This window comes from Triticum aestivum, chromosome 7D (genome assembly GCF_018294505.1).
Source record: "Triticum aestivum cultivar Chinese Spring chromosome 7D, IWGSC CS RefSeq v2.1, whole genome shotgun sequence".
NCBI lineage: Eukaryota > Viridiplantae > Streptophyta > Magnoliopsida > Poales > Poaceae > Triticum > Triticum aestivum.
In genome coordinates this window covers 222,940,981-222,955,204 of record NC_057814.1, presented here as the reverse complement: position 1 = coordinate 222,955,204, position 14,224 = coordinate 222,940,981, and the positions used below count along the sequence as shown (strand labels likewise).

The 14,224-nt window shown below is 45.2% G+C and overlaps 2 protein-coding genes across 2 annotated transcripts; both read right to left on the bottom strand.

Annotated features, from left to right (window-relative positions):
* Positions 1 to 219: 219 nt before the first annotated feature.
* Positions 220 to 1,359, bottom strand: LOC123169820 (uncharacterized). The gene has a single exon (XM_044587690.1). It carries the CDS (start codon positions 1,122 to 1,124, stop codon positions 402 to 404), a length of 723 nt encoding a protein of 240 aa, XP_044443625.1. The 5' UTR covers positions 1,125 to 1,359; the 3' UTR covers positions 220 to 401.
* Positions 1,360 to 6,960: 5,601 nt separating this feature from the next.
* On the bottom strand, positions 6,961 to 10,376 carry LOC123167246 (probable transcription factor MYB58). Its single transcript, XM_044585078.1, has 3 exons — positions 10,010 to 10,376; positions 9,559 to 9,853; positions 6,961 to 7,753 (listed from the first exon to the last, which is right to left on the bottom strand). The coding sequence occupies exons 1-3, from the start codon at positions 10,213 to 10,215 to the stop codon at positions 7,142 to 7,144; spliced, it is 1,113 nt and encodes a 370-aa protein (XP_044441013.1). The 5' UTR covers positions 10,216 to 10,376; the 3' UTR covers positions 6,961 to 7,141.
* Positions 10,377 to 14,224: the final 3,848 nt, after the last annotated feature.

Here is a 14,224-nt window from a genome sequence, read left to right as displayed (position 1 = left end):
ATCCTATGAAGATTCAAAGAGACCCTTATGTACCGCGGATAAAACTGTTAATAAACAAATTTTTTTTGAAAAAAGAAAATGTTTATATTTAGCTTATTTTTTTCGAGTCGAGTCAAAATGCGAGTCGGCTCACGAGCCTCGTGCTTTTCTTGCAGCCCTGAGCTAGCTAGTGAGTAGTGTCAACACGGTTTGAATGGTGGAGGCACCACCAGATCCAGATTTCATTCTTAGCATTATTTGAATTTTAATAAAGCTGGGCAGGAAGGTCTTTCCGTCAGAAAAGAGATGATCTTGCTCTGATTTCGACGAACTGGACACCACAAACACAAATCGACGCGACACGCATCGGCAAAGAGGAACATATCAATTCCGTCGGTCGTAGTCGTCCAGCCACGCGCGGTTCACCACGACCACACAGCCGGGGTCGCCTGGCGAACCGCCGGCAACGGAGGCGGCGCCATACAGTGCTGCGGCCACCGGCACAAGTACCCCTCACCGCAGCCGGCCCCGACCGCCTGGGCCTGATGATGGTCCCTCTCCTCTTCGACGTCCATCGCTGCCGTTCCCTCGGCGTCCTCTTCCCCGTCCACCGTCTCCGCGGCCGTGGACGCCTGATTCGCCTCTGCCGGCACGTGTGCGGCGCCCCAAGGGACCAGGGCCAGGTCGGCGCCGCCCCCTTCCTGAGCGCTGGACAGCACCGCCCGCACCGTGCGGCCATCCGCCTCGCGCAGCATGTCACGGATCCACTCGGCGCCGGCGCTCAGGGGCGCCCACGGGCGGAGCCGCCATTGGCCGAGAAGGCCGAGCCGGCCACCAGTGCACGCGGCGTCGACTGCCGGGCCGTACACCACCACAGCCCTCTTTTCCCCTTCCACGGCCCCGAGGGACGGCGCCGGCGGCTCCTCCGCCATCATTACGTCGCCCTCCGTCTCAACGGCCGCTGCCGCCGGCACATCGTGGCCGGCGCCGGCACCCTCCAGACGCCTCATCTTGGTGGCACGGCAGGAAACCGGAACGCTGCCGCCGTCGCCGTCATCGGGGAACGCGAACAGCCCCGGCTCCTCCTCTCCCTTCCTCTTCATGGTCGCGCCGACGCCGGGGGCGTACTCCATGAGCACCACCATCGCGCTCGCTTAGCTTGCTTCGTCGCGCGCTAAGCAAATCAAAGTGCCAGCCACCAATCCAATCCCTCTGTTACCTCTCTCTAGCGCCGCTACTGACTGATCCAATCCCGCTCGCCGTGCAGTTGGGCTTGTGGTTGTGGCAAACGAGAGTGTGATGGCGGGAGATATATGAGCTCGATGGGGGAGAGGGACTGGGTGGACAGGGGAGAAGAGAAGCGTGGAGAAGCTTCGGTCCAACTCCGGAAGCCTCTGGAATCCTCCCTCTTCCGTTTAGTGTGGACAGCGACAGCACGAGGGGATGATTAGGCGAATGTCCGAAAATGCCCCTGTAGGCCGTCAATCAGAAAAAATGTAACTGGGCTTTTTTTTCGAGGGGTCATGTTACTGGGCTATGCCGTGGGGCAGATCCTATTTGACGTGCCTTCGCCGCCCAGTTTGGCCGGCCCACGGTCGCTCTGTTTTTTTTTCTGTTTCTGTTTATGTTTCTTTCTTTTTTTTCATTTTCCTTTTTCCCTTTTTCGTGTATTATACGAAATTCATTGTTGAGTTTAAAAATAGTGTTCACCGTATATTGAGTAAATGTCCAAACGTATTTAAGAAAATGTTTAGCGTATATCAGAAAATTGTTCAATGTGTATTTAAAAATTGTTTAATGTATATCACAAGAATGTTCAATGTGTATTAAAAAAACCAGCGTATATCACAAAAAATATCAAAATGTATTAAAAAATTGTTCACCGTATATCACAAAAATGTTTGTTGTGTATTGAAAAATTGTTCACCGTATATTACAAAAATGTTAAATGGTCATTTTTGTTTTGTTTTTTGGATCTGTCATTGTATTTATTTCTTATAAAATCGCGCGGGTTATGAATCACTAACGGTCAACTATCCAAGTGATAAGGAACAAGTACTCTCCCATCCACCCGTCGCTCCGGCGGCGTGAGGGTGGGGGAACCTCGGTCCTCGTTTTCCGTCTCGTAGATAGGTGTTGGGGCTGGTGTTTCGACGGTGCTACCATGATGGAGGGGACGGCATCAAGTGAAATAAATGCCACAAATTCGCCTCCATCCCGACGTGGTCGTCTTTAATGATGTTGAACTATGGTGGATAGGTGTGGGTGTTGCGTGATCGATTTGGAAGAGTTTTGGGGGCGGCTTGGTTGTTGGCGTTCCCCGAGTTCTTGGCCGACGTGGCGCCGGCGGTGACCAAGGCGGAGGATTTTGTGTCGTGGCTCCTTCCCCGCTTCGTTGGCATTTGCTCCAGCGCTAATGACGAGCTCTGCGACTGTATGTACAGGAGTGATTCCAGGACTGCTTCCCTCTGGCTCTCCGGTGAGGGGTGCGATGAAGATGGCGGTGGTTCGATCTGCTTCCTCACCAACGTGCTGGTTCATGTGGGCCTTAACTTTGAAGACTTCCGTCTCTGGCAAAACCGTCTCTAGATCTAGGTCTGACTGGCTCCGAGGGAGCAACGGCGACAGTGGGACGGCGCACCTTCAGTTCATGGTGGTGGTGTGGTTCTTTGGGCTTTCAGGAACCCGATTGTAGTTCTCTTATTCTAAGGGGTGCCTTGTATCATCGCTAATCTTTATTTTTAGTTCTGGGGTGATTTTCTCAAAAAAAAGAGGTTTTACGTTCGATTCTTCGCTAGAACTTGTTTATTTTCGGGGCTTTTGTAGTGGCTCGCTATGACGACAGGGAATGGGCCAGCCCATCCAAATCGCGCCCTGCGTGAAAGGTCCTCTCTTTGACGCTAGCGAGCGTGGAATTTCCTAACGGACGCTCATTGTGCGATTGCAGTGGGCTGGCCCATGTTAGTTGGTTAGCATGTACACGGATCCTGGTCTTGAGAAGGTTCCTAGACGACTATTTCTAGTTTTTCATTTTTGTTTTGCTATTTATTTTTCATGTTTTGTTTATATTTTTTTTCTTTCTTTTCTATTTCTTTTTTCTTTTTCTCTTTTTTCAAGTTGATTTCCCTTTTAATATTTTTTCGTAATTTTCAAATTTTTTTCAAATTTTCAAAAAAAAAATGTTCCTCTCTTAAAAGTTTGTTCATAAATTCAAAAAATGTTCAAGTGTCAGAAAATGCACATGAATTTGAAATGTTCCTGTCCTTAAAATTTGTTCACAAGTTCAAAAAATGTTCAGGAATTCAAAAATATTTTTCTTTTAAAAATAGTTTTTCACACATTGAAAGAATATTCATTTTGAAAAACAATTCAGGAATGTTCGTGTTTTCAAATTTTGGTCAGAAATTCAGAAAATGTTCATGAACTTCAAATAATGTTTGCCAGAAATGTTCCATTTTAATTATTATTTTCACAAATTCAAAAAATGTTCACGGTTTTAACTTTTTTCCTGAATGTCATAAAATGTTCCACTTTACAAAAAAATTCAAAAATTCCAAAAATGTTCGTGGTTTCAAAATTTGTTCATAATTTGTTTGCAAATTAAAAAATGGTTTATGTTTTTCAAAAAATAATTGTTTTGTTCAATTTTTCATCCTTTTCAAAAAATTTGCTCACATATTCAAAAAAAAATCTTGTCTCCAAAAATTTGCTCAGAACTTCAAGAAATATTGGAACTTTTTCGTACTATATATTAAAAAAACATTCACCCTGGTAAATAATTCAGGTTTGCTACAATAGCTAGTTTCGGTTTGCTACAACACTGGTTCCGCTTCGCTATAGTACTGGTTCCGCTTCGCTACACTAGACCATTCCGGTTCTACATCTACGGTTAGTTCTTTAAGTTATGTATACTACTCTAGTAACAAGTAAGAACAATACTAGTTAACTGGAGTGGCTAGGAGCACGACAGTAAGTAGTTGGTCTCTGGTTTGAATCCTGGGATCGTGCACGTCTCCTTTTTATGCTATATTTTTTTGTCCCGTGGTTGAACTCGATGGGCCAACCCAGTCAGGCTGCCTTCAGTGCGTGGTGCTGCCAATTTGACGCAGAGGGCATCAAATATGGGCTCCCAGCAAGCGTTAGTAGGGCTCTCATTTTTTGGGGCAAGCGTGTATCCCCAGGCGTATCGTAACATGGGCTGGCTAGTCCTATTTGTCCTTAGAAAGGAAAAAATACCCTATAAATAGGAAAACATATCTTTACAAGAAGCAATGGTAAATTATGTATTTTTCATTGATGGTATTTGTATAAATAATCACTCTAAAGGGAATTCCACGTATTTTATGTCTTTCAAGTGTCAAAATAATCTAAATATGGTCCATTGCACCACTGTTTTTTTTATGATGACAAGGTTTTAGTTTTCACACATGTGGTGATCAGCACAAACAGTAAAAAAATCAGAAACTTTGTGAAAGAAAAATATGGAAAAACACAGGTATAATAGAAATAATATTTTTGGTGGTGGTGGTGGTGAGGGGGTGTTGTGATGGTCCATGGCATTCAGTAGAAGTCAATAAAAACACTGGACATCATAAAATTACTAAATGATTTACCTAACTCCCTTGCTTTTTGAACTTTCTTCGGCTTTCTAAAATTTAGATTAGTTTTCTTATTTTTATTTTATTTTATTTTGTAACTCTTCAAGTAAAAAATGTGGTCCCTCAATTATTTCAGGTGCCTAACTTTGTTCCCATAAATATAACACTATATATTTTTGGGCCCCCAATATTCAAAATTGTTTTGATTTTTATAACTCCTCTATTGAAGATGTTTTTGATGACGATATGACAACTATTTTGCTCTCATGGCACCCAAGTTACCATGAAATTCAAAAGTCAATCATGAAAAAAATATAGAAGAACACGATATGTGAAACTTCATGGTAAAGACAAACATTTTAGCGAATGTACTAAATAATTTGTAGTTTTAAAGAAAAGTATGTATGGTATAACTCTATAAAACTATATAACTTGGTAAGGTTACTCTATGTTCTCTTCACATTTTGTTAGTAATGCCCCCCCAAAAAAATATCTAGTGTTTCTGAGAAATGTTCACTCTAGACCATATTTTTTTAATCATAGTTGGTTGTAATCTTGTGAACAAAGCTCAATATGTGTTTTGCAATTTTGTTCAAATAATTTACTTTCCAAAAAACCTAGCATGTTTAATTTTTAATTTTCCATATTTTTGTAACAAAAACGGCTCAAATTTGCAACAACATTATCATTAAAACCATCTTCAATAAGCCTATGGCTAAATATTGTCATTTTTAATGGTTGTGGAGCCATCATTTTTCTGGCATTATAGTTGAGGGACTAAGCATAGTGTTTAGGCGAGAAAAGCAAAGCTATACTTTTTCATATATGACTGAAAGTTTACACATACACAAGGCTTAGAGGAAAACTAGTCGCCACTAGAGTATGGTCGTTCCGTCATGGTTGTTCGCCTCACTTAGCGTTGTCGATTTGGTGCCAGGGGGTGAGAAGAACCCTCGTTCTACGTTTATATTCCTATTATTATTTTTCTCTGGTGCTAAGTTTGTGTGTTTTCTGTGACAAAGCCTCAACGGGGGAGGTGGTATCACACATAATAATTGTCACGCGACTCTATTTGAGTTATGGTATAGTCATCGTAGTCGACGAGGCCGACATGAGGGAGCATGTGGTGTTTTGTTCCTGCATATCATCTGCTCTAGGTCTGGTGGTTTGTCTCGACCAATCTTGATGGTGGTGATGGCAATATTAGTGTCAAGTTTGGTCAAGGTAGTGGTTATCATGCTTCATTCTTTTGTGCTCACAAAGTTCTTCTCGGACGGCATGACGATGAATCAGTGATTCGGTAGCCTCCCGTAGGTCCTTGGCCATAGTGCGTTCAATGGTCTTAGGTTCTCATCTTTGGTGGGCGACTCAAGCGGCTCTTTAAAACCAATTACAGTTAGTCTAGCTTGTGCATCTTTGGTCTTCTACTTTTTTCCACTGAAATCTTGAAGGACTATTAATTAAGGTGCAAAAAGAAGAGCCAGAGATGAAAGTCTTCAAATCTTTTATGTAACTTCAAGTTTTATCAATCATTTTTGTTGTATGTGTGAGTTTAAGTTTATTTGACCAAACACAATTTGGTCAGTTAATCAATAAATTCATACCGTTTGGTCAAAAAAGAGGAAAATATATATTTTGATCTAGAACAGAATACTCTAAAAAGGAAAATATATTTTACTCAATGAAAAGGGTAATTATGTATTTTGTTTCTCAATTCTTTTATATAAATTGTCACTCTAAGGGAGTATCACACCAACTCAAAGAAAGGGGGTACCCCATATTATTTGTCTTTCAAATGTCAAAATCATCTAATTTTGGTTACTCGACCAATATTTGTATGATAATGTGGAGACAATTTCAAAATGTTGTATATTCTTCAGTACAAAAAATTGAAACAAACCAGAAAGTGGTTGAAAATGGAAGAATGTAAATACAAAATGACGGGAAAACATAGAAGTATTAGCATTTTTGGGGGGAATTCTAATAGTCCATAAAAACATAAATATTATGCATACCATGGGATTCAGTAAAAGTAAAGAAAAACATTGGAGTTAGTAAAGTTGCTAAATTCTCAATAAACAAAACTACCATTTCTCTATATCATTCTCCTTATTTTGTCAACTTTTTTGTGCAAAACTACCATCATCAATTAAACCGTCTTAAGAATGCCAAATGGCTAAATCTTGACAGTTTTTATTGTCGAGTAGCCATATTTCTCAGACTGAGAAACCAAAACTAGACCTTTTTCTATATATAAAATTGTGCGCACAGGAGATGTCACAACACCCCTAAAAAAAAGGAAATGCCACAACAGCATAGTCCAGAAGATAATGATTCACATCAAGTCTAATTTTCGAACCAGTCAGAAAGACGTGTCCCAGAAACTACAGTAACACAGTTCCTTGGATGAGTATATTGATACAGTACAGCTAAACAACATATTAGCATTTGCGATTAATGGATGCATGCTAAGCTAGAGTGCACCCCGATCAGAGAATCGATAATGCGTAAGTCATGACTCATGATGCGCCTCATGCATGCGTCCAGCGTGGGTCAATAACAATCTACAGCCGAGTGGGCGGCGAAGGAGGCGGCGGGAGCTCGAAGAAGTTGATCATCTCCGGGGGCAGGTCACCGAACAGCACGTCGGGCGTGCCCCGCCGCACCGGCGCGACGAGGCCGTAGTCGTCGACTTCCTCCTCCAGCCCAAAGAACCGGGGCGGCGTCTGCTGCTCCGGTTTCGGCTCCAGGTAATGCTCCGGCTCCGGTTTCGGCTCCAGGTAATGCTCCGGTTCCGATTTCGGCTCCAGGTAATGCTCCGGTTCCGATTTCGGCTCCAGGTAAGCCACGCCGACGCCGCCGTCGATCAGTGCGTTTCCGTGGAAGACGAGACCTCCCGGATCAGTCATCGGCGCAGGGTCAGCGGCGTAGAGGAAGGGCAGCGGTTGGTGAACTTCCGAAGCGGCGCCGTACGAGCTGCTGCATCCCGCGGCCGCGACGTCCATGGAAGCGAACCCGAGGGGAAATGGCAGGACGGATTCGGCTCCGGAGAATGGCGCGCCTGCATACTGGTTAGCCGCGAGTGGTAGTGGTGGTTCTTGGCTGCTCTCGCCGATGTGGTGCTGGTGCATCGTCGTCTGTTGGAAGGGGATCATGCCGAAGCAGGGGTACTGATCCTGTCACATAGGGGTGAAATGTGCAACACTTAGGCCTCAGATCGAGTGAATTGCAGAAAACATCGACATTGAAGGCTAGGGTTGTGGGAACCACAATTCTACAGTTTTGTGCCAAAAACCACTAATTCCGAGGCTAATTTTTTGCAAAAAACACTAGTTGGCGGCTTTGGTCATTTTGATGACGATTATGACATGTGGGTCCCGCTTTTGCCGACGTGGCATAACGGTCCATAGGCGACGCTGTTAGACGGAGGATTTTACATCGATACCCTTCTTGTAAAAATTTAAAAGCAATCAAGCCCCTCCCTCCTCGTCTGTCCTCTCCGGAGGCCGACGTGCCATGGGCACCGGAGGGCCGGCTTCCCCACAGGAGCAACAGCTGCCGCGGGTGCCAGAGGGCCGGCTGCCCAAGCCTTCCTCCAGCTCTGTCGCGCGCGCTGCCAGCTCCACCCTCCCTGCTCGCCGTCTCTGTCTCCGACCACGGCGGCACCTTTGCCCAGGCGCTGCTGCAGTTCCGGCCAGAGCAACAACAGGTCCAGGTCGCGAAGAAGTCGGCGAAGCAGCGGCAGACGGCGGGGAGCGACGGGAGGGAGACTCGGGGCACGCGGCGGAGATGGGGACTGCGACGGGGACAGAGATGTGGCGGTCAGGGTCGACGGGGATGCAGGCCTTGACGAGCCACGAGATGCTGTGGGTGTGGCAGTTGTCCTCGGCCATGACAGTGGCCTTGGGAGCTCGCCGGAGTGAATCGGGTTCGCGCTGCTACATTAGCTGAGGCTTAGTACTACTCCGAGGCCATGGCTGGACCGTCAATGTTCGGGCGTGGATTTGGGCGGCCGTGAGCGACGCATGCTATTTTAGAGAGAGAAGAAGGAGAACCGGCCGCGGTGGAGCATTGCGTCCGCCCCGCTGCAAGCACCCACATGAGCGCCGCCGGCGTTGACGACAGAGACACGCGCGGGAGGTCAGCGGCCTGTACATGCAATGGGGCTGATTGCGTTTTTCTTTTTGATTAAAGGGTCTCTATGTAAAAAGTAGGGACTATTTTGTGAATTTTAGAACAAAGCCCATCTAACACCGTTTCGCGCGAATAGTTACGCCACGTCGGCAAAAGTGGGACCCACATGTCATAATCGTCATCAAAATGACCAAAGCCGCCAACTAGTGTTTTTTTTAAAAAAATTAGTCTCGGAATTAATGGTTTTTGGCACAAAACTGTAAAATTGTGGTTTCCGCAACCCTAGCCTTCAATGTCGATGTTTTCTGCAATTCACTCCCTCATATCACACACAAAAAAATGGCAGCATGGCTGGGTTCGAGAATGAAAAAAAAAGCACATGCATTTCTTCTAGATCATATGCTGGATTGAAAATGTTGTTTTAGGATGTGTGTATTTGAACTCTTAAAACTTTTACCACCTGAAGACTGTCAGTTTCAGCAATGAAGTTAGTGGCTGCGCTCGTTATTAGGAGAAAAATTTGATCACTACACACGCACAAGACGCCTAAGATATGACTATTTGAATTTGTAATTTCGTCAACTTTTACTAAGATGTGAGTCTAGAATTAATGCCCAAATATGTACGTACTATATAAGAGTTGGCGTCGAACTGTTGTCGTCCAAAACAACGAGTAGACAGGTGTAATCATGTCGCCCAATTCAGCAGAAACAGGCGTCGTTGGACCATTTCAGGGAAACAGAGGCACAAAATCAGGTTCAGAAACAGGGTGATCGCTGTCCAGTTCAGAAGCAACAAATCCATCTCGGTTTTTCTTCAGAGAAAGCAAGCAAGAGAAGAGGGTCACCTCGGAAGCGCGTGCCGCTGCCGCCTCATGAGAGTTGGACGCCGCAGAAGATGAAGCCGCGCCTACGCCGCCGCCGCCGCCGCCGCTGTGCTTGGCGGCGGCTGAGGCTGACCTCCTGCGGGGCAGCGGCGCCCTTAGGATCCTGGCGAGGCGCTTCTGCCGCGTGCTCCAGAAGTTTTTGGCGTCGTTGTCCGTCCTGCCGGGCAGGTACGTCGCGATCCTCGCCCACTTGTTCCCGAAGTGCGCCTGCAGGTCGATCACCACCCGCTCCTCCTCCGACGAGAACTTGCAACCCCTTCACACGGAACAAAACCACGGCGCCCTGCCTTCAGTACGCCACGGGCTGATCGGAAACCGGAAGCCCGGCGCAGCGGGGAGGAGGACGAGGGAAGCTTCACGGAGCCAGCTAGAGGAAAACGGAAGAGGAGAGGCGGAATAGCGGATTACGTACGTCTTGAGGTCGGGGCGGAGCTTGTTGACCCAGCGGAGGCGGCAGGACTTGCCGGTGCGGGGGAGGAGGCCTTTGGATCGAATGGAGCTCCATTCGCGGGGGCCGTGCTCGCGGACGTGCTGGTGCAGCACCTCGTCCTCCTCCGCCGTCCACGGCCCCTTCCTCACGGCCGCCCGGTCACCGCCACCGCCACCGCGCGGCTGCATCGTCGCCCTCCTCGTCCTCCTCCGCCGCCGCTGCCACCGCCGGCCACCGCGACCATGCCAATCGCACGCAGCAACTCGGCGGAATTCTGCTCCGCTGCTGTCCTATGCTTCTCGCGGTGCGTGTTCAGAGAATGGAAATGGACAGCCAGGCGCCCACGAACGCCCACTACCTGCGATGTAGGGAGAAGTGGGACAAAATTTTGTAAGCCAGAGCGGGGAGCCAATCGTCCAAACGAACCATGCGATCGTGATCGGACGGCTGATTTCAATTCAGCGGCACAACGGAACGCAGTAACCGCCTCCTTGCCCACAACTCTCTCGTCTGGAAACGTGCTTGCAAATCAAATTCAAACAGAAATCCGTATCGCATACGTAAAAAATCTGCACACTTCTTCGCCAAGATCATGGTTCCACCTCCAAATCGACTAAGGAGTTTCGCCCTCTGTCAGAAGTCAGGACACGTAAAAGCGCACCATTGGTAGTTTGATAAAATCTGTTAGAGTACTAAGTTTTTGCGGGCAATCAACCAAGGACTTATTCTGGCATGGAGGTTGGCACAAGAACCACAAAGCCACCATGATACCTCCATTTGGAGAGCCAAAGCAAACAAGCCAAAATCAGCTTTCTGGGCTGCAATTTTAAAGGTAAAACCTCTCTTAATTTCAGCCTCTACTTGTCAGATTATATATGCTAATAGTTCGGTGTGGAGTTCTCTTTGGTTTTCGAGATGGGAGGAAATTTATGATCATTTAATTATACAGGAAAACCCTTTTGTATATCCTGCTATTGTTAAAGATCTTTGGTTGCCAAATCAAAAAGTTTGGAATACTGATCTGATTGAGTATCTGTTCACTCATGAGATAGCTAATAATATTCTTCAAACTCCTATAGTTGCAGCTGCTGGGCAAGATGCTTTGATTTGGAAACTAACACCTGTAGGAAATTTCTCCTCCGAAAGTGCATATAAGCATTGCTTCAGCAACCTTCAGCTGCCGGCTAGACAAACGACCGAAAGAGGTTCATCTACAAATCATTGCTCTTCTAAACCAAGTTGGGAAAGACAAACTTATGGCGCTACGGTTACAAACATTTGCTTGGAGGCTTCTTAAGAAAGCACTTCCTACGGGTAAGAGAGCAAGTGAGTTCTCTAAACACATAAATGAAAAATGCTCTAGATGTGAAATTGTAGAAGATGAAACGCACATGCTTTTCCTTTGCCCTTTCTCTAAAGCAGCCTGGTTTTGCTCGCCGTGGTTTATTAAAACAGAAATTCTTGCTGTAACTAAGCATTCTATTCCTGACATGATCCAAACTATGCTCAGGTCATCCACATATTAATCTTTCTAACTTATATACTTTTCTGTTGTGCATTTGGAAATCTCGAAATGATGCTCTCTTTGTTAGAAAATATTGCAGACCCTCTCAGGTGTATGCAACAACAAATGCAATCATACGAGGAACCAAATTAGAAGAGATCCCTGAAGACCATGGTGCGCATTGCTTACACGACCAACTGGTGCAGCACAATTCAGACTCTTTTACAGGCAACACGATCTTCTGTGACGCTGCATGGAAAATACAACCAGCCAACACTCCTAATCAGGCAGGAATTGGAGTCTTCATCCAGGTTCAAAATGATGACCGCATAAAGCAAATTCACATTGCTGCAGTGTCCCCTCCTGCTTCTTCTCCTCTTCAAGCTGAGACTTTTGGTCTTATGCTTGCAACCAGGCTGGCTGACATACTCAATGTTCAGGATCCTCACTTCTTCACAGATTGCTCAGTATTAGCTTTGGCAGCAAAAGCGACGAACATTCTCTTTGCTCCACGTCCTTGGGACAACAAGCCACTACTTGCTCAGATACAAAATAGTCCTTCTTTCCAGCATAGCAAAGTTACTCACATTTACAGGGAGAGCAACGTCAAGGCTCATCATCTTGCACGCCTAGCTTTGAAAGTCCAAATAGACCTGTACTGTTTTGTTGCTTGGGTGTGTTTGGTTGCATTCTCATCTTAGCATAGTTGTTCCCTATTCGTGCATGCTCATCTCAACACCCCTCTTCATGCATGCTCTCTCCATGCATGCTCCTAGTGTATTTGTGTTAAGCTAGTATGGACTCAGGCACCCTCCATACACTCTACCAAACACCCAAAAGTGGGTCGAGAAGGGAACTTTTGCTCTCATGCACCCTTCATACACCCTACCAAACACACCCTATGTTTCGATGCAGGTCGTTGTTCAGTCAGGGAAACCCTTTCTGTATCCAGCGTGGCTCCTTTCACGCTTGTCTCTGTAAAATGCTCCTAAGTTAATAAAATATGTTTGTTAAAAAAAACTAAGTTTTGATTTAGCAGTGTGAATGTCGTCGACATTGTTGTCCTACCACAATTTCTACTACTGCAGGAGTACAGTCCGTCAGATTGTGCACTGATCACATCACTGAAGGCTAGCAATCATATATCCTTTATAACACTAAGCTTCCTAATTTTAAATAGCTCACAATCAGTTGAGGTTTACAACTAAAATTGGGTCATTTGATTTTGATCGGGTCAACAATTTCTCAATGTTATCTCATTTAATTGTTTTATACTATACGTTGTGCTTTCTAATTTTTAACGCCTCATAATTAATTGAGGTCTTCAATTTAAAATTGAGTCATTAATTTTGACCAGGTCAACAATTTCTCAAGGAACTCTCCCATTCAATTATTTTAATTTATTATATTCCCTAATTTTGAAGCTCTTCAATTCAACAGAGGTATTCAATTTTGGATTTGGTTTACGATTTTGGTCGGGCCAATGATTTTTCTGCAAATCAATCAGCAGCAACCGGCGTATAAAAATATATCAATCATGCGCTTCCTCCCACCACCTAGGAAAAAGAAACGCCACCATGTGATATTGTAACACCAATATAATGCATGCAACTACCAATGCAGAAACTTCCCCACATATATATGTGTTTATTAACGGATAACACAAAATCACAACCGGAAGGACCCACCAAATATTGTATTATAAAAACAGAAAACACACTCTATCATCTCACTGTCACCCAAACTAAATATTACATCAATTCCAAAATATAAAAGGTGTTAGTTTTTTGGAAAGTGAAATTCCATTAACTCGAGACATAACCGTCTCCCTCCCCAGCCCCGTGTTGCCTCTGTTGGAAATATGCCCTAGAGGCAATAATAAATGGTTATTATTATATTTCTTTGTTCATGATAATTGTCTATTGTTCATGCTATAATTGTGTTATCCGGAAATCGTAATACATGTGTGAATACATAGACCACAGCGTGTCCCTAGTAAGCCTCTAGTTGACTAGCTCGTTGATCAACAGATAGTCATGGTTTCCTGACTATGGACATTGGATGTCATTGATAACGGGATCACATCATTAGGAGAATGATGTGATGGACAAGACCCAATCCTAAGCATAGCATAAAAGATCGTGTAGTTCGTTTGCTAAAGCTTTTCCAATGTCAAGTATCATTTCCTTAGACCATGAGATCGTGCAACTCCCGGACACCGTAGGAGTACTTTGGGTGTGCCAAACGTCACAACGTAACTGGGTGACTATAAGGTACACTACGGGTATCTCCGAAAGTGTCTGTTGAGTTGGCACGGATCGAGACTGGGATTTGTCACTCCGTATGACGGAGAGGTATCTCTGGGCCCACTCGGTAATGCATCATCATAATGAGCTCAATGTGACTAAGGAGTTAGCCACGGGATTATGCATTACGGTACGAGTAAAGAGACTTGCCGGTAACGAGATTGAACAAGGTATTGGGATACCGACGATCGAATCTCGGGCAAGTAACATACCGATTGACAAAGGGAATTGTATACGGGATTGATTGAATCCTCGACATCGTGGTTCATCCGATGAGATCATCGTGGAACATGTGGGAGCCAACATGGGTATCCAGATCCTGCTGTTGGTTATTGACCGGAGAGGCGTCTCGGTCATGTCTGCATGTCTCCCGAACCCGTAGGGTCT

What these genes read in the sequence shown, in the direction of transcription:
- LOC123169820 (XM_044587690.1), bottom strand. Translation starts at nt 1,124, where the DNA reads ATGGTGGTGCTCATGGAGTACGCCCCCGGCGTCGGCGCGACCATGAAG.
- LOC123167246 (XM_044585078.1), bottom strand. Translation starts at nt 10,215, where the DNA reads ATGCAGCCGCGCGGTGGCGGTGGCGGTGACCGGGCGGCCGTGAGGAAG. An exon ending in CTCCGCCCCGACCTCAAGAC is followed by an intron (nt 9,854 to 10,009) that starts GTACGTAATCCG and finishes TTCCGTGTGAAG; the next exon opens with GGGTTGCAAGTTCTCGTCGG. An exon ending in CAGCGGCACGCGCTTCCGAG is followed by an intron (nt 7,754 to 9,558) that starts GTGACCCTCTTC and finishes CCTATGTGACAG; the next exon opens with GATCAGTACCCCTGCTTCGG.